Genomic DNA, 23,589 nt, shown 5'->3' on the forward strand with positions numbered 1-23,589 from the left:
CCCTTAGTTCCTCTGAGAAGAATGTCTCACCTGTGAGTGTGGATCTTTTGATCTCTTGAGCTCAACCCCAGGAAACTCACTTATTTATAGGAAAAAGGTTTGAAATGAATAAATGCTCATTATATTCTAAATTTAGGGATGAAAGCTATTTATTCTGCCTGCTCTAGGTCTATAAGAGCTGAAAGCCAATCAGAATTCACCCTCAGTTCCTCTGACCAGAATGTCTCACCTGTCTGCAAGCTAGAAACTGTCAATTGTGCACACAGTTCAACCACACTCTCTTTTGAACTGAATGCTCTCTTTCAAAACCAAAACAGGCTAAAGTCACAATGATTCTCTTACACACGCTTACTCACTAATGGACAAAGCTATAAACACGTACAAACCTGGACAGACGGGCACCACATACACACGTGCACTGACCCGCAGTCCGTCCAAAGCAAGAGAAGACATCAGATTCATGATCCATCAATTATCCACAATACACTGAAAATATAAAAAAAAAGAAAACATTGTAAAAATAGAAATACTATCTAAACAAGCACTAAACAATCCAACCTTGTGCCATAAAGGAGTGTTAAACAGAGACACTCCTTGTGTTAGTGTGAAAGTCAGGGTTGTGTGGCATTCAGAATTAAATTAAGATTATTTTCCAATGCAATTCTTGAATTTGAAGGAAATTTAAGTGAATTAAAAAATTAAAGAAATTAATAATACTGTAATTTTACTACAAAATTAGAAAAGCAAAGTTTGTCAACTTTGCATGTTGGATACAGAAAGCTTTGTTATCCTAGAAAGATAGCCGATAGAACGATAGATAGATAGATAGATAGATAGATAGTGGACGTAGACTGTAATGTTCACACATAAATGGCTTTGTATGGATGACTGAGTAAGCTGTGTGGCTTTATGAGGATCTGTGTGACTTTTACACAGTTTGTTGTAATTCAATGCACTGCGTTTGCCTGTTAGTTCCATTGAGCTGGTAGTGAGAGCTCTTTTGTTGCCTCTTTTTATAACACCACACCCCCAAGACCACACCCATCACCGCTGCTACGATGCCAATGATAATGGCCGCGATCATGGGCCCACGGCCTGAACCGTGACAGGGGTCTTCTGCACAAGCACCCTCTCCAGCCCGCTCCTGTTGATCAAGGCTGTGATCTCCACCTCTTTCCATCACGCTCCGATTTTCAGGGTTTTCAGTTGGGACGTGACCAGGGATGTGCTCCAGCAAGTGGTCATCGAAGGTTTCCCATGGATCCTTGATGATGGGTGTTAGCATGCTGGTGATATAATCAGGTGGACCATCCAGATGTACCATCCCAGAAGGTGTGGATGTGTTCTCAGGACCCAAGCCGCCTTGACTGGTGCTCACGTTTTCAGGAGCGGAAGCTGGTGTGTACGGCATGGGCCGCTTGTGTACAGCAGTATCATCTGGACTGGGTGTGATCTGAGTAATGAAGGTGGTGGGCTTCACCTCCACGCCATTTAGACTGTCAGTAACACCATCAAACCCCAAAGTTTTGGATCCATCATAGTCTGTTTTCTCTGGTGTGTATGTTTCTTTCACCATTTCATCTTCTGAAAGTCCTTCAATTGTTTCCTCATAAGGTGTTACAACAGACTCTTCCTTTTCAAGTCTGATTGTCCCTTTACCAAGCTCCTCCTCGTCTCCTTTCATGTGGATTGTGTCCTCAGGAGTTTTTATTTCTCCATCTTCGTCCTCCTCAGGGCTGTCAATCAAACCCCCGGTCTCTTCTTCCACAGGGTTTTTGGTTACATCCTCAAACACCTCAACTTCCGAGTGGCCAGTCAAGGTCTCGGTTTCTGACTCCGCACCTTGTTCTAGCCCTGCCTCCTCTGTGGACTCACCTCCAGCTTTATCTTCATCCTGAGTAACAGGGTATCCATCTAGCCAGGACTCGTCTGAGCCGCCGGCACTGGGACTGGTAGGTTCATCGGTGGGAGGATCTGTCGTATAGTCACTTTCCTCTGCGATAATGTCAGGACCAGACTGGCTGTTGGTTGTTTTGACCGTCATGTGACTCTCATCTTCATTGGGGTTTTTAACAGAGGAGAAATCAGTGGAGATACCCGGCTGCTCCTTCTCTTCCTGGAAGGCCTCTGAAGGGAACCAGAACATGTGCTTCTGACTGAGTTGAGACACTGGAGGTTCAGAGACTGATATAGTTGAATCTCCATCATTCTCCTTCTCCTCCTCAGACATGACTGTCCGCTCAGGCTCTGGCTCAGGTTCAGGAGAGGATTCTTCTGCTTTATGAACAGTGGACTGCGTTCCTCCTGGATTCAAAGAAATATGATGCTCCTCCCTCAGATTCTCAAGGAGATGGCCATCTGTGAACTTATCTTCATAGTCGATGTGGCCTTCAGGATCATCTGCAACAAATAAAACATATTGAAGACTACGCAGATACACCCAAAAGCCAAATAAACCCTTTGAACCTTAAGAATTATGCATCTTGGAGCCTCTGTCTCATATTCAGCCAGGCTCCTTTTATTTTTAAATCGGATCATTGTGTTCGCAGCTCACCTTTCACGCAATGCTGCACCAGGCCGTACCATTCTCCACAACTGTCGCAAAGCAGGCTGAAGCCTGTATCTCCATTGGGAAGTTTGTATCCTGGGTCACAGCTATACAGAAGTTCATCCCCGAGGTCCAGACCAGTTTTCCCCTGCAGATGTGAGTGTGGGAATGAAGGTGGCTGCCCACATGGAGCATCTGATGGATGAAAGGTGAAGAGCGTGTCATAAATTATAAAAGAAACATTTCAGGTTAAATTACATGTAAAGCCAGTTTCACACTGCACACTGTTAGACTCACATTGTGACAGCATTATATAGAGACAGCTTTAGAAAAGAAAAGTCATTTCTGGAGTAATATATTGAATAATCCCTTTATTAACATCATAAATTATAAAAGGGTTATAGGAGGTTGGCTGCTGAGAATCTTTACCAATGTGATGGTAGTGAAAAATAAATATACTAAAATGTTTTTGAAATACATTTATACTACAAATACATTTACATATATATGTGATTGATAAAAATACCCTGCAATTGTACATTTAGTATACTACTCTGGAATACTTAAAAGTTTGCTAAATTGGAACAACAAATTTTATACTTAATGCACTTTAATTGTGCAGAAGTAGTGCTGAACTAAAGATATACTGTATTTGATTGTGCTAAAGTGGAACTATTGCAAGTATACTTTGGGTACACTTTAAATATCTTGCATTAAAGACTGATATTATTCAAAGATCATACAATCCTCATCAATAATGACATTAAAACATTACATTTTAGGCTTAATATTAAGAAATATGCATTGTGCACAAAGTAGTACTCCATATAAAGTTTAATTATAATTTTTATATCAGTAAGTCTCAAGTGATATGTCAGGAAACATGTTAATAGATTTGAACTATACTAGTGAGAGGCAGTAGTTAAATCAAGTTTTTTCAGCTCAGACTCCTTGCTAAGGTGAAGGGTTTTTTAACTTGTGCTGAGTTCGAGAGAGCTATACGTGCTTTTATCTCATCTCGACTAGACTACTGTAATTCAATGTATATTGGTATTAACCAATCATGTATGAATCGCCTACAAACAGTACAAAATGCTGCTGCTAGACTTTTGACTGGCACTCGCAAATACGAACATATTACCCATCCTACTCTCTTTGCACTGGCTGCCAGTCCATTTTAAAATAGAGTTTAAAGTTTTACTTTTTGTTTTTAAGGTTTTAAATGGACTGGCACCTTTGTATCTTTCTGACCTTTTACACAGTTTAAACAGTCCAGCTAGATGTCTAAGGTCATCGAATCAGAAACTTTTATTGGTGCCTAGATCTAGGCTGAAGAGAAAAGGTGACCGGGATTTTGCCCTAAATTGTGGAACAGCCTTCCAATCTCTATTAGAACAATTGCAGCAGAATCCCTTTTTAAAACAAGGCTTAAAGCCTACCTCTTTGAGAAGGCATTTAGTGTATGAGCCAACAGGAGTTTATTTCAAATTATTATTTGTTTGTCGTGTCTTACCATTTTATGTATTTTGATTCCTTTTAAACTATATTGTTCAGCACAATGGTCAATGGTTATTGTGCTTTATAAATAAAATAAATGAAATGAAATATACTTAGTATGAAATACATTGATTTTTAAAATACTACCTTTTTACTAGGGGAAATATAACTAACATGAAGATGGGAAGCACATTTACATCCCAATGGCAATTACTCCAAATCCCAAGCTATAATCTAAATAGTTGAAATAGTCTGGATCTTACCTTTATTTTGTTTATTTTTTATTTAATGAAAGGAGTCCCTCACAAGATCATCATATTTAGGGGTCCTTGACATAAAAAGTTTAGAAACTCCTCTGTGATTGCGCTGAAACTAACACACATGCTTTTGCTCTTCTGTTTTCACATGCGGTATGAAACAGGCCAAAGTCTTTAGGTATGTGTAACATGAAATAGTCCCTCATGATCCCTCATAAGTGAAAAAACACAGTCCCCTTCTCCAGTTTCAGTGATTTAAAACTGACCGCTATCTTTCACACAGAACACGCCCAGTCTCTCAGTGTCCGCAGTTAAATTCTCCAACTGCACATCAACTGGCCTCAAACTCCCCGGGACGCCGCTGCACACTGTAGTCCTGAAAGTAAATTAGAGGAATTCTTTCTAAATTTTTTTGTCTTTTTCATTATAAAGGCAACAGACATGATGTCACTGTTAAATTCTGCTTACATAGTCAGCTCATGTAAGCAGCTCACACACTTTATGCAGTATATCCCCATCACATTGCTATGTCTCCAGTGTTTGTATAAATTTACATAACAGGTCTGTTTTCTGTCGTGTGTGCGTATGTTTTTAAAGCTTGTGTCGGCCAGTACCACTTTCTGATTATGTGTCTGTTAGAACAAAAATGCGAGTGATTAAAATATGCAATAAGCCACAAGAAACTCATAATATTTGGGGTCTTTGGCATTAAAAATCTGGAAAACCCTGCATTACAGTGATTTTACCACACAGTGTTTGTAGACAACGCAAAACAGTGTCTTAAAACCCTATAGTAGTGATCAACAATTAATCAACATTTAGAAAAACATTTAATCATTAAACAGTTGAACAAATAAAAAGTATTATTAATCACCAGAATAAATAGCTCTTCCACCAAGTGATATTGTTCATTATTTTAACTGTAGGATGTTCGCAGTTTCCAAGCAATATAGCAACGTGCCGCATTAATATAGAATGTGACGTTTGCATTTATAGTCATTTTACAATGGCTTCAAACAGAACTATCAATTATTTAAAACTTGACTTCAAGAAGTCAGTCAAGGTTTCTGAATATACTGTGCATGTCTATAACCAAGAATGTCTGTCTGTTTCGCCCCAAATCTTTTAGAGACATTCCTCCAAATGTTTGTGAGGGAAGTACATTGCTTACCTCACCTTTTAACACTCAGCTGTGAGGTCTTAATCAGAATTATGAGCACGTGGGTATGTCTGAGTGGGTGCAGAGGGGGGCTCAAACCACAACCAGACTGCTTGAGTCCTTACCAGACCGGACTCTCCTGGGACAGTGTTAAGTTACTAGGAAACACCCATGTCAAAGTTTAGTTATTAAGGCTCAGCTGCACTGAGGTAGATTGTAGATTTTCACGTGTATGTCATTTATGTGCAATTTATGTGTCACGACCGAGAAATCCATGTGCAATCTATAGGTTGTTCTGAAGGGAAGGCCACTCCTTTTGGCAAAACTTGCAGATGCAAGTGATATTCAACAAAGGCCTCAGACATTCACAAATTCATACTTGATAACAACAGAATGCTTTGAATGTTGTATTCCAGACTTATTAGAAAGAAGTGTACAGCTAAGAACAAACAATACTGAAGTAAGCTTATTTTTCTTACCCCATTGCTTTTTTCTTGTAAGCATAAATGTAAGTGAATATATATTATTGTTCAAAAGTTTAGGTTCAGTAATAATAACTAATCACTAAGCAAGGATGATCAAAAGTGACAGTAAAGACAACATTTCTACATTACAAATATGCTGTTCTTTTTTTTTTAATTTCTATGCATCAAAAAAAAAAAAGGAAAAAAACCCTGAAAAAATGTGCCAAGGTTTCCAATTAAGGAATTAAGCACCACTTTTGTTGATAATAATTCAAATATTTCTTGATCATCAAATCAGCATATTAGAATGATTTCTAAAGGACCATGATACACTGAAGACTGGAGTAATGATGCTGAAAATTCTAATTTGCAATCACAGGAATAAATTACATTTTAAAATATATTCATTGTAAATTTAAAATTAAATTGTAATAATATTTCACAATGTCACTATTTTACTGTATTTTAATATGCAGCCTTGATGAACATAAGAAACTTCTTTCAAAAATATGAAAAAAATCTTACTGACCAAAACTTTTGAACATATACCTAATATATGTACCAAATTGTAAATTATGTTTATTACAATAAAATACAATAAAATGTAATACCTACTATATTTTATACAGTAAATATTATTATATATTATTATAATATATATTATTTATTACTATATAAAAATATAATGTTTTGCCATTTGGTTTGATATTTTGTTATTCAAGGCAATGCAATTCATATTTTATGTATTTCTTTACTAATACTTTTAGGGCCCACTATATATATTTCATTTGAAAAAGAAAGAGTCGTTTTGGGCCACATTTTCGATGTGATAATTATTTTGGGATTTGTGCGTAGTGGTAAAGTAATACACCTCAGCAATGGAGCAGCACAGAAAATGAACACACGGAAGGTGCTGATGTGTTCCCTCACAGCAGCTCAGGTCCATTTCTCTCAGGCCCTGAGGTGTAAATAGGAATGTTCTGGCTGAATTCACAGGTAGGATTCTCTCTGTCTTGCAATCACACACAAAAACACAGATATACGCAAGCAAGCTAGCTCATTATTGTGCCTCAAAAAAAGCACTATGCCCGTTCAACAAAACAACACTTTGATTGACAGCATCTGTTCTTCAGGTAATTAATGTTCTTACCCAACACTCGGTCCGGAGAGCCAACCACGCGAGCAGGCTGAGAAGGCACATTCCAACACTGCATGATGCAGGTGGGCCCCGGATGCCACCTGGGCCCCTTGAGCCATACAGGCATGTGTTGCTGCCTCGAACCCTTTCTCCTGTCCACCTTTTGGAAAACTCTCCAACTCCAGTAAAAACACACGTCCTAATGGAGAGACTGGTAAAAAATAAACCAGTGTTACTCCTAGAATGCACATTTAGCATTACATTAGAGAGAATACATTACCTCAAACAGGGGAAATGAGAAGGAAATCAAGAAATTAGGAGAATACAAGGATATAACCACAGCAAGTTGATATCTACAGGTGGTATGAATGCTATGAATTACAGCACCAAAGAGCTTTGTATGGCTAAAGGCAATTTTTAACAGCAGGATATTACCTGAATAGGGTCGAGTGAGGGTGGTTACTGTATAAAGTGTATTTAGAAGTGTTTTGGCAGTGTGAAGGTGTAAAGCTATACCAAATAAGGGTTAAAAAACAGAGATAAACAGTCAATATAAAGACAAACAGAAATCAGGTTCAAAATGAATCGTCATATACTCTTAAAAATAAAAAATAAAAGTTCTTTATCAGCAGCTATGGTTCCATGTAGAACTGTTCAACTGCACAAAAAGCTGATTATAGTCAAAAACGTTTCTTTAGATTATTTAAAAGTTTCGCCCTTTGGCATTGTTGGCAAAAAAAAAAAAAAAAAAAAGGTACAAACATAAATCCATTTTTTCACAAGCCCCACCTTGGCAGACTATATTGTACACACATCAGACAGCATCCTATCAAATCTTAAATAAGGCAGCTCCTTAATAACATCATTAGTTTGTCACAGTCTCACACAGAGGAAAAAAAATAGCAGCTTCAGTGAGTCAATTCCTGTGTAAACCATCTGAAATTGAGCTAATTATAGATCAAAATTAAACCGAGGTTACATGCACGTCACCAAACATGCAGCATTTCCCCCCTCATAATAGAATAATGTCTCATGCCTCCATGTCTAATAAATACACATCAGTTAACATCATCATTTGGGATCAATTTGAATTGGAACAGATAAAGTTAGCAGGTTGGTGTCAGTGAGGTAAATCCAGACTGAGTCATGTTCAGAAGTCTGACTAATCAAGCAGACCCACCACAAACAACCCGTCATTTATCAATCGTTTGTTACAAATTCATTAGTGTCATATTGATGAGTCTGTTATGCTGATGTGAAGATATCAGGGGTTTGTGGTGGATGAACATGAAATTCATTAAGTGAATTAGATCTTTAGGTAAAGGATTTTGACTCCACTAACAACTAAAAAGGAAAGTATGACAGCAAATATGTATAGACTACAGTACATGTGTGAGAAAGGCCAGTTAAACATACTCTAACATACTTAACTAGCCTCTAAGACGCTAAAAGTATGAGATAAAAATAGGATAGATGCTTTATGTTGTGTTTGGATTGCAGTAAAAAAAATTAATAATTTAAAAAGCCTACAACAACAGACCAAAAACACATAAGCCATTTCCCCCCCGAAGTTTTCTTTCATTTGACTTGAACTATTCAGTTCTTTAAAAATATGAGAATATGTGGTTTTTCTTAAAAATCATACTGACACACAGTGAAACATCTAAAGGGGTCCTATCAGTTGTATAGTTCTCTTGTCACATGACAACAAACTGGTTTCTTTCATGTTGGATACGCCAGACTGACTTTGAATTTGGCTGACAAATTATTTTAAATATTAATATTTTACAACAACAAAAGATTCATTTGATAATACTTATTACAGACTATCATTTTCTCTTTTTTCTCAAGAATTTCAGTCTTCGAATGAGCCTCCAGACACCATCTAGACTTTTTTTAACTTTAAGTTGCATAAGAAAATTATTAAAACAAATTGAATATATTCAAGTCACTGTATAAACTGATTTTAAAGTATTTTTAAATAACTTAATAGAATGAACAAGACGGATCACTGACCCATGCATTTATATATATTTATACATTATATATATATATATATATATATTTAGAAAGTGAAACTTATTTTATTTCAGATTTTCTCATTTTCATTTAGTTTAACTTTATGTACCAAAATAACTCAAATTCAAGCTGTAATAAAATGTAATACAATTTTAATATAGACATTAAAAGAAACTAGAAATTACAAAAATTACTTTCAAAATGATAAAACTACTTTAAAAAGAATATACAACTATACACACACACAAAGATTTATAACCACACACCATCCAAACAACGCTCTAATCTTTTGGAAGCTGGACACACGCATGCGCCCATTCATCACCTCGCGTAAATGTGTATTGCAGCGCGTGAAACAAATGACCGCAACCAGATCAACAAGAGAAACCCACCGTCCGCGCGCGTCAGGCAAGCCAAGTATCCCAGCAGCTGCAGGAGCGCGAGCTCTCGGTGACAGGCTCGCCCCATAATGAAACAGTGTTTCTGGAAAAAAACGGAGGTAAAACTTTTCCAAATCTGCCAGGAAAGGTGAAAAATCCCAATTGAATTGCGCTCTCCAAACGGACAGGTCCGATGATTCCGGTAGCCGAGAGAAAAGAACTAATAGGCGCAGTGACAGAGGTGCAAGGGGAGGTTTATCTGACCAAGAAGTACATTACCGAGCTGCTCGTGCGCTCGTGCGAAAACTCGCACGGCGTTGTCAGTAAATACGTCATGACTCAGAACCTGTGCAGTACCGCATGAGACCAGATGCTCCAAGCACTGGGACTGTTCCAGTGCCGTGGGGAGTCCGGCTCATAATGGTTTCCATCAGAGGAAAGTTTGCCACCGTGTAATGTGCTTTTTTTTTCTTTTTTAGGACCGGACCCTTAATTGTGGTGAGTCTTTGTCACCATAGCGCTCCTGGCTGCATGTCAGTTCAGAACGAGGAGGACAAAACCAACTGTGTGTCTGTGTCCCAAATTCTTGAGGCCAAACTCAGGACACAGTAACTTTGATGAAGCTGCCCAATATGGGCGCTGTTGGACACTATGTGACGCGAAAGCATAATGGGTGTCTTGGCCCACTACAACCACCCATACACACACTCCCACTCACATTCATTTAATTGTAAAGGCGTTTATGTGTACGTCTGTGCTGGAGAAAGAGATAGTGAGCGTGAATTAGCAAGTATGTTTGTTTTTTAGTGAGTAAGTGGCAGGATTGTGGCCAGCTCAGGCTGAGTGTTTCTGAACCGCTTCTAATGTTATTTACTTCAATAACAGAGCTATGTGTGATCCTAAATTCCTTACCTTATTATTTAGTCAAGGTATTAGCCAAGCAATTACAGCTTAAAGCCGGCACACACATCGTGCTAGAACTTTTGTGAACGTGCATACATTTGAACTACACTGACTTTTTATCACTTTGCAATGGAAATGCTACTTTTGAATGTTCTCGGAACATTTTGAAACCTGTAGTAATGAACATCCAACTAAAATGTTTCAGAAAAACATTCCATTAATGATGTATTATAACATAATAATTTGTGCTAACGTTTTGAGAACGTTATTAAAGACCAGATCACTTTAAATAAACGTTCATTTAATGCTACTGGAATCATGTTTGTTCTTAACTTTGAAAGAACCTTGCCCAGAATGTTAGCCAAAATTCTGAGAATGTCCCGTTAGCTGGGGCTTTTTGGTCAAATTGTACACTTATTTTTATATCAATCCGTTCTATTTCTGACATTCATTTGTTGACAAAACATTCTTTTCATAGTCTTCTGGCTCATTCACACAGTCTTTGGCAAACTGGTAGCAATGTTCTTGGCTTCCATCTTGTTGTCCTGCCATGCACACCATTCTTGTTCAGTCCCTGATGGTGGCCTCCTGGACAACCTTAGCCAAAGCAAGAGAGGCCTGTAGATGCTGATATTACTCTGGGGTTCTTTGGAACCTTCTGGAATCTTGCTCTTGGAGTGATTTTTGTTGGATTTCACTCCTAGTTAGAGTAACAGTTATGTTAAAGTTCCTCCCTTCTTCCATTTTAAAGACCAAACTCCTTAGTTCTGTAACCTTTTCCAGCCTCAAACTGATGCAGAAAGAACGAGTTTTTAGCCATATCTACACAAACTGCATCTCTTGCCGGGAAGTACCTACAGTCCTACTAAACGTGATAGCTGAATAATGACTAACTGGGATATACTTAAAGACTGTTCAATAGCTGAATAATTATTAATGAGAAAATATTCAAGCGCCGTTCACAGACTGAAAAATCATGAAAGATCAAAAGTCACCTGCAATGCGGCTCTCTTTCGCCCTCTGCTGTTGACCAGGAATACTGCATTGCAAAAACACTGTCTATTCATATACAGAAATGAGCATTTTATGACATTCAGACTGTCTGATTTTTCAGGGCTGTAAAAAAACACACAAAAAAAATCTCTTTTTGAGAGAGATTTTGTACCTTACTGAAGTATTTCTGAATTTAGTTGCATTTCCCAGATATAGCCTAATAATACACTGCTTTTCTATTTAATTTAGACTTCCAAAGTACATAGTACATTTTTTGCATGTCATCATGGCATAGCTGAAGACAGACAAACTTGTGTAAACAGACAGCAATCATTTTATGACTATTCAACTACCAATCAACAATAAAGCTGTATTTAACAGTCTCAGCTAATTGGTTTCAGTATACTGGTTACAGTTTAACATTTGATGTTAATAGAGACTTTCAAAACAAGGACATTTAAATTAAATACAAATACGTAAATATAGTTTATTGTGGAAATGTTTTACTTGTCTGTGTTGGTTAGATGCTTTGAAACTAAAGCGATTACAATTATGACACAGTGTCCATATTTGCACATAAGCATGAATGCACATCTGCTCTGCTAACATTGAGACATTGTGCCAATATATAGTCGATGACATTTAATTCTGTATGAATAAAGTGTCACTTTTCACTTCCCTACACTTCCATTTGTGTGTTAACCACGACACACCTATGCAACCTCATACATCATTACCAAAACAAACCCACCACGCCTGTTTTCCCGCAAAAGTGACGTCAGGGCAGCCACTAGTTTGAACCCCTGGAGCGCACGAGCGCGTTCTCAACTCCAGTGCTATTCTTTAAGTTTATTTGCCAGACAGCCCTGGCATTTTATTGGCGTCGTTTAAAGATTAAGCAGCACTCACTTCAGCCAGGAAAGAATTTGCGCTCGAGCGGAAATGTAGTCAGAGAGGCAGCTCGGGAGGCGGAAGTGAGGTTAGAGCAGCAGTCTGCTCCGTCCATATTATTATTGTTATTTTGGCTGTGTGATGGTTCACGGACGGCGGCCAGCCCGGGATTTCTCCGGTTACCAGCGCAGACACCTACGGCTAGCACGCCACACGTTACAGCTGCGCGTCTGTCTCACTATAGTTTGATCGCCAGCGTTGACAATACGCGCAAACGTCGCTGTGTGCAGCGCTCGCCGAGGACTGTCTTTATTATTGACACTGCAACAGACATGAACGGCATCACCAAGAGCAGATTTGAGGTAACTCATATCGAGCGAACTGTGATATTTTGCCCGAGGAAATGAAAACGGGCGGTGGCAGGCTGTCTGAGCGATGACAGTGTGTTTAAGCGTCTGTTTGTGTTGGTGGGCGCGCGCTCGCTCGTGTGTGTGTGTGTGTGTATGTGTGTGTGTGTGTGTGTGTGTGTGTGTGTGTGTGTGTGTGTGTGTGTGTGTCTGCGTCTCTGCGTCTCTGCAAGGGTACTGTGTGTGTGTTTTGGACCGAGCAGGGCTCTATTTTTACGTGCCGTGTTTAGGCTTTTGTTCGTCAAGGGTAATCCCGTCCTAACACAACGGCACCAGCTGACCGTGTCAGCAACGGGCGCTGCGCCTGAATCCGTTTAACGTTAGAGTTGGCTGGTGTTCTTGGAGTTTAGATCAAGCTGATTGGCTCGCTGACGTGCCCTGAATGCGAGGTCTTGAGAAGATGTCACAAAGCAGCAGTTATCTAAGACACTCGCTGATGCTACTTGTCCTTCTTGTGCAAGTGTTATGGGTGAAGTTGCACCAGGCCGAGGCGTGTCTGAATCAGCTTTGAGCATATTGATTGTGCATGAGCATAACTGGTGCTGTATGAGCTTTATTGTGTAATTCATCTGTGTCATGTCATATTGTCCAGGTGTTCTCAAACAGTGATGAGGCCCTAATCAACAAAAAACTTCCCAAAGAGCTTCTGCTCAGGTGAGCCATCAGAATGAATGACTCTTATTGCAATACATGCCAGATTACGTTGTAATACATTTTGTGAATATCTATCTATCTGTCTGACTATCTTCCTATCTATTTGTTGGTCTGTCTATTATTCTATCATTCCATCTATTGTTCTGTCTGTATGTCTAACTTGCATGTCTGTATGTCTATCTGAATGTTTTTAGTTTTCAAATTAAAATAGCTTTATTAGCCTGACATACTTCTGTATGTACTGTCAAAACATTACAGAAAGTGAGTAGAGAGGAAAAAAAACTGAATAATAAACAAGTAATCAAAAATCTGTTTTTATTTCAGGATTTTCTCTTTCCTGGATGTAGTGACATTGTGTAGGTGTGCCCAAGTATCCAAGGTATGTTCAATTGCTTGTTTAGTTAAAATTAAACGAAACTGTCTAGTATTAAAATAGTTTTCTAACAATACTTCGTTCTTTTCTCTGTGGATAAACAGGCGTGGAATGTTCTTGCATTAGATGGAAGTAACTGGCAGAAGATTGATCTTTTCAACTTTCAGACAGATATTGAGGTGAAAAAGCACGTGTCAAGTAAATGTTTTGGTTTGTGATTGCGGACACAGTCCTGTGTGTTATCGGCTTTTGCTTTGTATGTATCAGTATTTCATCAGTGATATGTTGCTGTGTGCTTTAAATTGTCTGTCTGTGGGCGTTATGTGTGTGGGATTAACACTGAGTCAGTAGGCTTTTCTATGGAATCCATAGACTGTAACGTCATCCCTGATCCTCTGTGCCTGAGCTCTCTCTCTCTGTGTCTTTCTATTAGGGACGTGTCGTGGAGAACATCTCAAAGCGATGTGGGGGGTTTTTGAGGCAGCTCAGTCTTCGGGGCTGCCTCAGTGTGGCAGATGCCTCCATGAAGTGAGCCGCATTACTTTTTGTTAATTAAAACATGCACTGTAGGATGGCACAGTTCATGCAATAATGAAATTGTCCAATCAAAGTATAAAATAGCATTTGGCTGCATTTAAGCAACTCAAAAGTAGCAAGGTATTAAAACTATCTCAGTAAATCGGTTTTTGTCGTTAACTGGCTGTGATATGTGGTGTTTTGTAGAGCACTTTTGAATGGCCCCGCCCATTATGAATATTATTGGTCCCTTTCCATTTAATTGCATATTAGATAACAAATATCTTTCAAATAGCTAATTGGATTGTGCAGCAGTTTAGCTTTCACTGTGACAAATGTCTTGTCGCTGGAAATGTCATATTGCGGCTGGTTAGGAGATGGTGTAAGGATTTTTTGTTGCTGTTGTTGTTTGCACAATGTTTACCATTTTTATTGTGTAGTTTTTCTGTTTAACATTGTCAGCTGAGAGGTTTCCTTTGATTTGGCAGGACCTTTGCTCAGAACTGTCGCAACATTGAACATCTGAACCTCAATGGCTGCACCAAGATCACAGACTCCACCTGCATCAGCCTTAGCAAGTTCTGCTCCAAACTTCGCCAACTTGACCTGACATCCTGCGTGTCCATCACCAATCATGCACTTAAGGCCTTAAGGTGGGACAGTCATAAGGTCTTGGGGACCAAATTTAGGGCTGGGTTATTTGTTTTGATTGTGTAATTAATGTTAAATGGCATGATGTTTATTGGACAGAAAATCATTGGCCTGAGTGTAAAATTGCTTCATTTTGTCAGGAGTTAAAGACTCCAATTTTAAACACATGGACTAAAAAATGCAAAACTGTGATTTTGATTTTATGGAATATTTAAAACTTAACTGGGAGTGTTAAATCAAAGCCTAGTTTTGATTGAATTGTGTCAGGATGTTGGCTTTGTTAATGATTATGAGTCTTGTCACCTCTGTCACATTTCTTCTAATGAATCTTTTCCACAGTTGTAGTAGATTATTCTGTATGAGCTGGTGAAACAGGAAATTCTGATGAATGTACACAGGAATATTTAAACGGAGACGAAGAGCAATTATTAACTCATTGTTAGATTGCTGTTTATATTCCCAGATCTTAACATGCATGGTATGGTTTGAAATTCAGAAAGTACATTTTAAAAAGAAAATATTTATATTATATTTACATTTATTATTATTTAAAAGTTTTGGAAACAAATTTTAGTGGTTTATTGATCCTCATAAGAGGAGTTTATTATAACTGAAAAAAATGGAGAAAAGAAAGTATTTTTTGTTGTTTTTTTTTGTAATCAAAAATCTTTTTTTAACCGATTGAGTATTGTTTTTTTTACTCTACTGGTTAGCGGTTTAAAAGTTAACTTTTTTTTTTTTTCTTTTAAATAACACTATTTTGTTTTTTTTTGTGTTTGCTAGTTTTGGATAGTGCATGGATAAATGTTGTTTAAAGACATGTTGTTTTCTTCTTTCAAACGAATACAATCGGAGTTATATTTAAAAACATCCTGGCTCTTCCAAGCTTTATAATGGCAGTGAATGGCTGTTATTTTTCAGTAGTCCAAAAGAAGTCCAATAAAGCACATCAATCCATAATAAAAAACTGCCTCACATGGCTCCGGGGGGCTGAATAAAGGCCTCCTGTAGTGAATCAGTGCTTTTTTTGTAAGAAAAATATCCATATTAAAAACTTTATAAACACTAATCTCTTTCTCGTTCACAAAAGAGCACCGTTCCGGCGGATGACGTAGGACGTCGGCTTAGCGTAAGCTCCGGTGAGAAGTGACAAACATGGAAGTGCAGAGGAGAGAGCAAAACAAAACACTGGAGATTTAGAAAATACTGGAGATTTTAGAAATTAGAAGTAAAAAGCAAGGATTTGTAAAGAAAAATGTCAGCGGATATCAAAGCCAAGAGAAGACTGTTTTTCCTTTGCTAAAGTAAGGAAACTTTGCTTCCTTTAAACAAACGTTGGTTCTCACGAGACTTACGCTATGCCTACATCCTATGTCATCCGCTGGAACTCATGGGGTCATTTTCATTTTTGGGTAAACTATCCGTTTAAGTTATTTTTTAACATTTTGTTTGCTTAATATTCTCTTATTGGCTCTTTTTGTCTGCTAGTGAGGGCTGTCGGATGTTGGAGAATCTGAACCTGTCCTGGTGTGATCAGATCACGAGTGATGGCATCGAGGCTCTCAGCCGTGGCTGCACAAGTCTCAGAGCTCTGTTTCTGAGAGGCTGCACACAGGTGCATACATCTATACAAACACACGCTTACACAAAACACTTTGAGAGAAATCATTGACAGTGTAACATAATAATTGTTAAATGTGCCATTTCAGCTTGATGATGCTGCACTGAAGCACCTTCAAAAGCACTGTCCTGAGCTCATGACAATCAACATGCAATCATGCACAGTAAGACTTTGACTTATTACTATGCTGTTGTTAAATATTGCAAATACACACAATGTAAATTTGTTGGACATAACTAAGATGCTTTATCCATCTTGCAGCAAATCACAGATGACGGCTTTGTGAGTTTGTGCCGCGGTTGTCACAAACTGCAGATGGTTTGTGTGTCTGGCTGCAGCAACATCACAGATGCTTCTCTGACTGCCCTCGGCCTCAACTGCCTACAGATCAAGTAAAGCTTTCTTCATCTGTACGCAGATAAGCACACATACCCACACAGAATCGTTCATTCACATTGCATGTGTCTTCCTCAGGATCCTGGAGGCTGCTCGCTGCTCACATGTGACTGATGCTGGTTTTACTGTTCTTGCCAGAGTGAGTAATCACACAAACACCCCAAATCAACAAAACATAAACGCATTGAATTTAGAGAGCATGCTTTGTGTTAGAAGACATTGCTGATGTTGGAGGATTCCTAAACAAACTATGCCTTCTGTTTTAGAATTGTCATGATTTGGAGAAGATGGATTTAGAGGAATGTATTTTGGTGAGTTTAAAATTCCTAAGAAGTTATTTGGTGTATCGTTCCTAGTCATCATGGACAAGTTTGTTTTTTTTTGTGCGTTGAAGGATAAAATTTTGTTATTTTTATTAGCATCTTCAAATAAATAATGATAAGAAATAATATGTAATGTGCTATATATTTATTATAGCTGATAATATTGTAAATATTAATATAAAATAAATACAGACTATCATTCAAAAGTTTGGTAAGATTTTTTTTTAAATGTTTTTGAAAAAAGTTCCTTATGCTCATAAAGACTGAGGCTGTATCCGAAATCGGCCCCTATACCCTCATTCACTATTTCCTAGGTTAGTCCACTCATACAGTTCACTTGAAGGAGTGAATGAAAACGAGTGAGTGAATTCGGACACCGAGTGTACTGCAAGGTCTGCCTCTTTCGCATAGTTTGCTTGCTGTAATAATCATTTGAAACGGGCAGCTCCAGTAGTAAGATTACAAATGATTTACAGTGAATTTGTACCCGTGTTGTATTACGCCGTGGACGAGCGTGTTGTAAAATGAATGGATGATTCAGCTGCAGGCGCCATTGTCTGGCGTGATAGACGCGGGAATTCATTTGGCGTGCGACTCTCACAGTGCATTATGGGTTATCTCTAGCTGTTGAGTGTACATCGGTTGTACACTCGTTTTTGTGGTGCATTGTGGGATTGAATGAGTGCACTCGAGAACGTCCACTATGGGTTTGGACACCACTAAAAAAGGCTGTTTCCTCAAATAGTGCCCTCTTTGAGGGTATAGGGGGCGATTTCGGATACAGCCTGAATTTATTTGAATAAATACACTAAAGGATTGAATGAGTGCACTCGAGAACGTCCACTATGGGTTTGGACACCAATACACTTAAAATATACACTTCTATTTCAGTAAAATTTAATTTATTCCTGTGATGCAAAGCTGAATTTTCAGCAGCCATTACTCCGTTCTTCAGTGTCACATGATCAGAAATCATTCTAATATGCTGATTTGCTGCTCAAGAAACATTTCTAATATCAATGTTGAAAAACGTTGTGCTGATTAATATTTCTTTTTGGAAATTGTGATTTATTTGAAATATAAATCTTTTGTAACTTTTATTTTCACTTCAATCAATTAAATGCATCCTTGCCGAATAAAAGTATTAATTTCTTTAAAGAAAGAAAATCTTACTAACCCCAAAATTTTGAATGGTGTTGTATTTATATGGGGTAAGTTGTCACAAGGCAGCCTACAACCAAATTTAAATAGTAAAACAACTGAAAAAAGAAACGATGTAAAACAATGAAAAATGTAAACAATTTATCCAAATTGTTTATTTTCTAAATTAATTTTTGATATTCTAATTAATCATTAAATATTCTAAATGTATGTAATTTATTACAATGAAAAGGTGAAAAAACTTGTGCTACCAGCACAGGTCAAATTTTCAGCAAAGTCTACCTCTACTATAAAGCCAAAATATTCTTTGGCTTTCTTTTTACTGCTGTTGAGCTGTGACTGTTCCCTTGCAACAATTTATCAGGATTAGTCAGCATTCTAATATTAATGTTCTGTGTCTGTACGTGCCATTCAGGTGACTGATAACACTCTGGTTCAGCTCTCAATCCACTGCCCTCGGCTGCAGGCGCTGGTGAGTGTTTGAGAGAGAGTGTGTGGGAGTATTGCTTCCATTGTTATTTATGGCTTTCTGTAAAGGAATTATAAAGCATGTCCATTTGTTTTCTGAAGCTCACTCTTTGTAGCCTGCTCACTTGGGCATATATATGTGTGTGTGTTTTCTAGAGTCTGTCTCACTGTGAGTTGATAACAGATGATGGAATCAGACACCTGAGCAGCAGTGTGTGTGGTCAGGAGCGTCTGCAGGTCGTGGAGCTGGACAACTGCCCCTTGATCACAGACATCACACTGGAGCATCTCAAGAGTTGCCAGCATCTGGAACGCATTGAGCTCTATGACTGCCAGCAGGTCACCCGTGCGGGCATCAAACGAATCCGGGTCTGTGGAAAATAATCGCTAGATATGTCACAAGTCCCACACATAGTCTCAAATGCAGCAACCACATACAGACAAAAATGATCCCCACTTATGCGCAGATTCAAATGTGCAGTGTCTGTTTACAGTGCTGGCAAGTAAGCGTGTAAATACTTATGAGTACTTGACAGCAATAATCAGTCACGAAAATGTTAATTATGTCACTTTTTCAGTTTCATACTGATCACATTACAATCTACAATCAAATGTCAAAAAGGGCCTTATTTTTAAGGAGTCATTTTGGGAGTAAACTGTGTCCTGTTTTGCTGAACAGCAATTTGTGTTCATATCAATTGTGGTTACTTGCTTATGGCTTTCTGTAAAGGAATTATAAAGCATGTCCATTTGTTTTCTGAAGCTCACTCTTTGTAGCCTGCTCACTTGGGCATATATATGTGTGTGTGTTTTCTAGAGTCTGTCTCACTGTGAGTTGATAACAGATGATGGAATCAGACACCTGAGCAGCAGTGTGTGTGGTCAGGAGCGTCTGCAGGTCGTGGAGCTGGACAACTGCCCCTTGATCACAGACATCACACTGGAGCATCTCAAGAGTTGCCAGCATCTGGAACGCATTGAGCTCTATGACTGCCAGCAGGTCACCCGTGCGGGCATCAAACGAATCCGGGTCTGTGGAAAATAATCGCTAGATATGTCACAACTCCCACACATAGTCTCAAATGCAGCAACCACATACAGACAAAAATGATCCCCACTTATGCGCAGATTCAAATGTGCAGTGTCTGTTTACAGTGCTGGCAAGTAAGCGTGTAAATACTTATGAGTACTTGACAGCAATAATCAGTCACGAAAATGTTAATTATGTCACTTTTTCAGTTTCATACTGATCACATTACAATCTACAATCAAATGTCAAAAAGGGCCTTATTTTTAATTTCATTGGTTGCTGTGTCATTTTGGGAGTAAACTGTGTCCTGTTTTGCTGAACAGCAATTTGTGTTCATATCAATTGTGGTTACTTGCAGTCGGAGCCAGCTTTTTTTTTTTTTATACACACATTTGCACTTTTCTAGTAAATCAGTTAGCAGCAGTTTAATACAGAGCCTGCCTATAAATGCCGTCCCCTCAAACATTAATTGAATACAATTTAATTTCTTCAATATTTAGTAATACTTACAGATTTTTAATTGAGACATTTTAGACTTATTTTAAGAAAAACAACTTTGCATAAATATATTGAACACTTGGGAAACAGGCAATATTTATTTATTAAAGTGTTTTACCACCATTTGGCTTTAATACAGATTCTAACCTTGTTAGAATAGATTCATACAACTTTTAAATAGTCTCCAGGTGATTGTCGTTTATCAGAACATCTGCCAGTTGTTTTAGAGATGTTGGAGGAGGGAATCGGATTCTCATTTCGTCTCAAAACCCTCCCACAGTGGTTGGGTCACATGATTTGTCTAACCAGGGCAGATGTTGAGGTTCAGTCTGGTCAAAGACTTTAGATGTACAAAGATTGTGTCTTTGAACAATGATTGTGTCATTGTGTCACTGCAGCTGCCGTTAGAAGCTCCGGTTACTATCCACCTTATTTGTCATTGCAGAAGTTTTCCGTTTTCTGTGAATGTGTGAGACTTCTGGTTCATTAGCTGCTGTAGGGAAATAGCGAGAAGAATAACAAAGTGCAGTAAACGGTAAAACTGTTTGCACTACAAACCATTGTGTTCATAATTAAGACAACACATTAAAATAATATGGTAAGACACACCAGTTTGCATTATCAAGCAGCAAAACAAGCGGTTTTGTACAGCTAAAAATAGCTGGAAGCAAATGAGACCGGAAAACCACACACATTACATTTACAAATGCCCGCGCCGCTCTTACGGGAAAAAATAAGGCAGATAGAATCATTTAACGTTCTGAGATGCACGCTTAGGATTGCACATGTGCATCAGCTGGTCTAACCTGAGAAATAAGCTTTTTTTGACACTATTTATTTAGTAATACTTACAGATTTTTAATTGAGACATTTTAGACTTATTTTAAGAAAAACAACTTTGCATAAATATATTGAACACTTGGGAAACAGGCAATATTTATTTATTAAAGTGTTTTACCACCATTTGGCTTTAATACAGATTCTAACCTTGTTAGAATAGATTCATACAACTTTTAAATAGTCTCCAGGTGATTGTCGTTTATCAGAACATCTGCCAGTTGTTTTAGAGATGTTGGAGGAGGGAATCGGATTCTCATTTCGTCTCAAAACCCTCCCACAGTGGTTGGGTCACATGATTTGTCTAACCAGGGCAGATGTTGAGGTTCAGTCTGGTCAAAGACTTTAGATGTACAAAGATTGTGTCTTTGAACAATGATTGTGTCATTGTGTCACTGCAGCTGCCGTTAGAAGCTCCGGTTACTATCCACCTTATTTGTCATTGCAGAAGTTTTCCGTTTTCTGTGAATGTGTGAGACTTCTGGTTCATTAGCTGCTGTAGGGAAATAGCGAGAAGAATAACAAAGTGCAGTAAACGGTAAAACTGTTTGCACTACAAACCATTGTGTTCATAATTAAGACAACACATTAAAATAATATGGTAAGACACACCAGTTTGCATTATCAAGCAGCAAAACAAGCGGTTTTGTACAGCTAAAAATAGCTGGAAGCAAATGAGACCGGAAAACCACACACATTACATTTACAAATGCCCGCGCCGCTCTTACGGGAAAAAATAAGGCAGATAGAATCATTTAACGTTCTGAGATGCACGCTTAGGATTGCACATGTGCATCAGCTGGTCTAACCTGAGAAATAAGCTTTTTTTGACACTATTTGAGCATAAGAAACAACATTAATGTGACGGCGGTCATCAGATTTTATTGGTTATTTCAAATATAAAATTAAATTGTAAGCTTGGTTTTGGAGAACTTTGTTTCCCCGTTCAAAGAGATAGGAGCTGCTCTTACATGACTGAAATAGCTGCCAGAGAGGCGTTTCAAACATGGCCGCCGAGTGAAATGACTTGCCTTCGAGGGACTTTGGTTTGGTGCTCCAACTGTCCAGGTTTTGTGATAAAGACACTTTTTTTTTTTTTTTTGCATTGGTGCCTGTGATTAAGGTTTTAGAAATGGCAGCTTTTTCATAAATGTTGTGAAGTTCTCTGTGGTCAGTTTTTTTTAGAAAACGGTGTTCCAGTTGAATATTGAGGTTTGCTGTCACTTTGCTGCAGTAGTTCTGTGTTGTTTGGACACAATCTATGATTTACTTGAAGTTTTTGCTGATACAGTCTTGCCATGCTTCATGTACACAGTCATAATTGTAAAGACTCGTAAAAACACCAAACGATTGGGCCATTAGGGTTACAGATGCTCCTGCTAAATGGGATGCCCAGGATTTGTCTATTTTGGAAATCTGGCAAGTCACCCATTTCACCCATGGCTTGTACTAAGTACCATACTGATAAGCAACCTACAGAACATAGACAATAAAAAGATGAATAAAAGACTGCAACATTTGTTTTTTCACTGTAGCATACATCAATTATATTAACCATTATAATAGTGGGTGTTTATACACACGCATATATATACATATATTATCAATAAATCTATAATTCAAATTGTTTTATTGAAGCAGTCTTATTTTATTCTATCAAAAAGTAGAAATAAAACTATTAAAAATATTGGTTAGTAATGGACTTATCTTGCTTCACTATACAATATTGCTTTACTACAGACTTTTTCTATTTAATTCTTACATTTAAAGTCTTCTGCGTTAATCTTGAGTTTTGGTCTAGACCAGTGTTTCTCAACCCTGGTCCTGGGCGCCCCCCAGCACTGCACATTTTGTGTGTCTCCCTAATCAAACACACCTGATTCAACTCATTAGCTCATTAAAAGAAACTCCAGGACCTGAAATGGGTGTGTCAGAAAAGGGAGACATACAAAATGTGCAGTGTTGGGGGGCGCTCAGGACCAGGGTTGAGAAACACTGGTCTAGACCAAACCTGACAAGCGATAGGATATATTTATTTATTTTTAGATTGTCGAGAAAAATGACTCAATCCAGTTGTTATGTCATATTCTGCCTTCTGGCTCATTCTGCTGTTGTTTCTCCTGTAGGCTCACCTTCCTGAGATCAAGGTCCACGCATACTTTGCCCCGGTCACACCTCCTCCTTCAGTGCACGGAGGTGGTCAGCGTCTCTGCCGCTGCTGCGTCATACTCTGACAGAAGGAAGGGCTTCTGGGAGATCCCATAGAAAGTCAAGCTGTCAGACAACCTCTAAACTCTGCCCTGCCTCTGCTCCACACCACTACGAGACGCTGTGTGGGGTTGTGGCTACGGGAGGCATGGCTTGTTCACTGAGTGGTTGCCTGGCAGCAGGATGGACCTGAACAA

General features: G+C 38.4%; 2 protein-coding genes across 2 annotated transcripts; one reads left to right on the forward strand and one right to left on the reverse strand.

Moving 5' to 3' along the window:
- Positions 1-704: 704 nt before the first annotated feature.
- susd5 (sushi domain containing 5) lies at positions 705-9,865 on the reverse strand. The gene is made up of 5 exons (XM_016283317.1): positions 9,475-9,865; positions 7,076-7,274; positions 4,569-4,678; positions 2,555-2,743; positions 705-2,400 (listed from the first exon to the last, which is right to left on the reverse strand). The coding sequence occupies exons 1-5, from the start codon at positions 9,548-9,550 to the stop codon at positions 929-931; spliced, it is 2,046 nt and encodes a 681-aa protein (XP_016138803.1). The 5' UTR covers positions 9,551-9,865; the 3' UTR covers positions 705-928.
- Positions 9,866-12,166: 2,301 nt separating this feature from the next.
- Positions 12,167-23,589, forward strand: LOC107593554 (F-box/LRR-repeat protein 2-like). The gene is made up of 14 exons (XM_016283318.1): positions 12,167-12,611; positions 13,249-13,310; positions 13,635-13,689; positions 13,788-13,862; positions 14,117-14,211; positions 14,688-14,852; positions 16,339-16,465; positions 16,560-16,634; positions 16,733-16,863; positions 16,946-17,006; positions 17,134-17,178; positions 18,767-18,823; positions 18,976-19,188; positions 23,311-23,589. The coding sequence occupies exons 1-14, from the start codon at positions 12,582-12,584 to the stop codon at positions 23,416-23,418; spliced, it is 1,299 nt and encodes a 432-aa protein (XP_016138804.1). The 5' UTR covers positions 12,167-12,581; the 3' UTR covers positions 23,419-23,589.

Source organism: Sinocyclocheilus grahami, unplaced genomic scaffold (genome assembly GCF_001515645.1).
Source record: "Sinocyclocheilus grahami isolate Dianchi unplaced genomic scaffold, SAMN03320097.WGS_v1.1 scaffold173.1, whole genome shotgun sequence".
Taxonomy (NCBI): domain Eukaryota; kingdom Metazoa; phylum Chordata; class Actinopteri; order Cypriniformes; family Cyprinidae; genus Sinocyclocheilus; species Sinocyclocheilus grahami.

Bases quoted from the DNA above. Each gene is read 5' to 3' on its own strand.
- susd5 (XM_016283317.1), bottom strand. From the start codon at position 9,550: ATGGGGCGAGCCTGTCACCGAGAGCTCGCGCTCCTGCAGCTGCTGGGA. The intron at 4,679-7,075 runs GTAAGAACATTA...ATTTACTTTCAG, and splicing joins CTCTCCGGACCGAGTGTTGG to GACTACAGTGTGCAGCGGCG. The intron at 2,401-2,554 runs GTGAGCTGCGAA...TATTTGTTGCAG, and splicing joins GGTGCAGCATTGCGTGAAAG to ATGATCCTGAAGGCCACATC.
- LOC107593554 (XM_016283318.1), top strand. From the start codon at position 12,582: ATGAACGGCATCACCAAGAGCAGATTTGAG. The intron at 13,863-14,116 runs GTGAAAAAGCAC...TCTTTCTATTAG, and splicing joins ACTTTCAGACAGATATTGAG to GGACGTGTCGTGGAGAACAT. The intron at 16,864-16,945 runs GTAAAGCTTTCT...TGTCTTCCTCAG, and splicing joins CTCAACTGCCTACAGATCAA to GATCCTGGAGGCTGCTCGCT.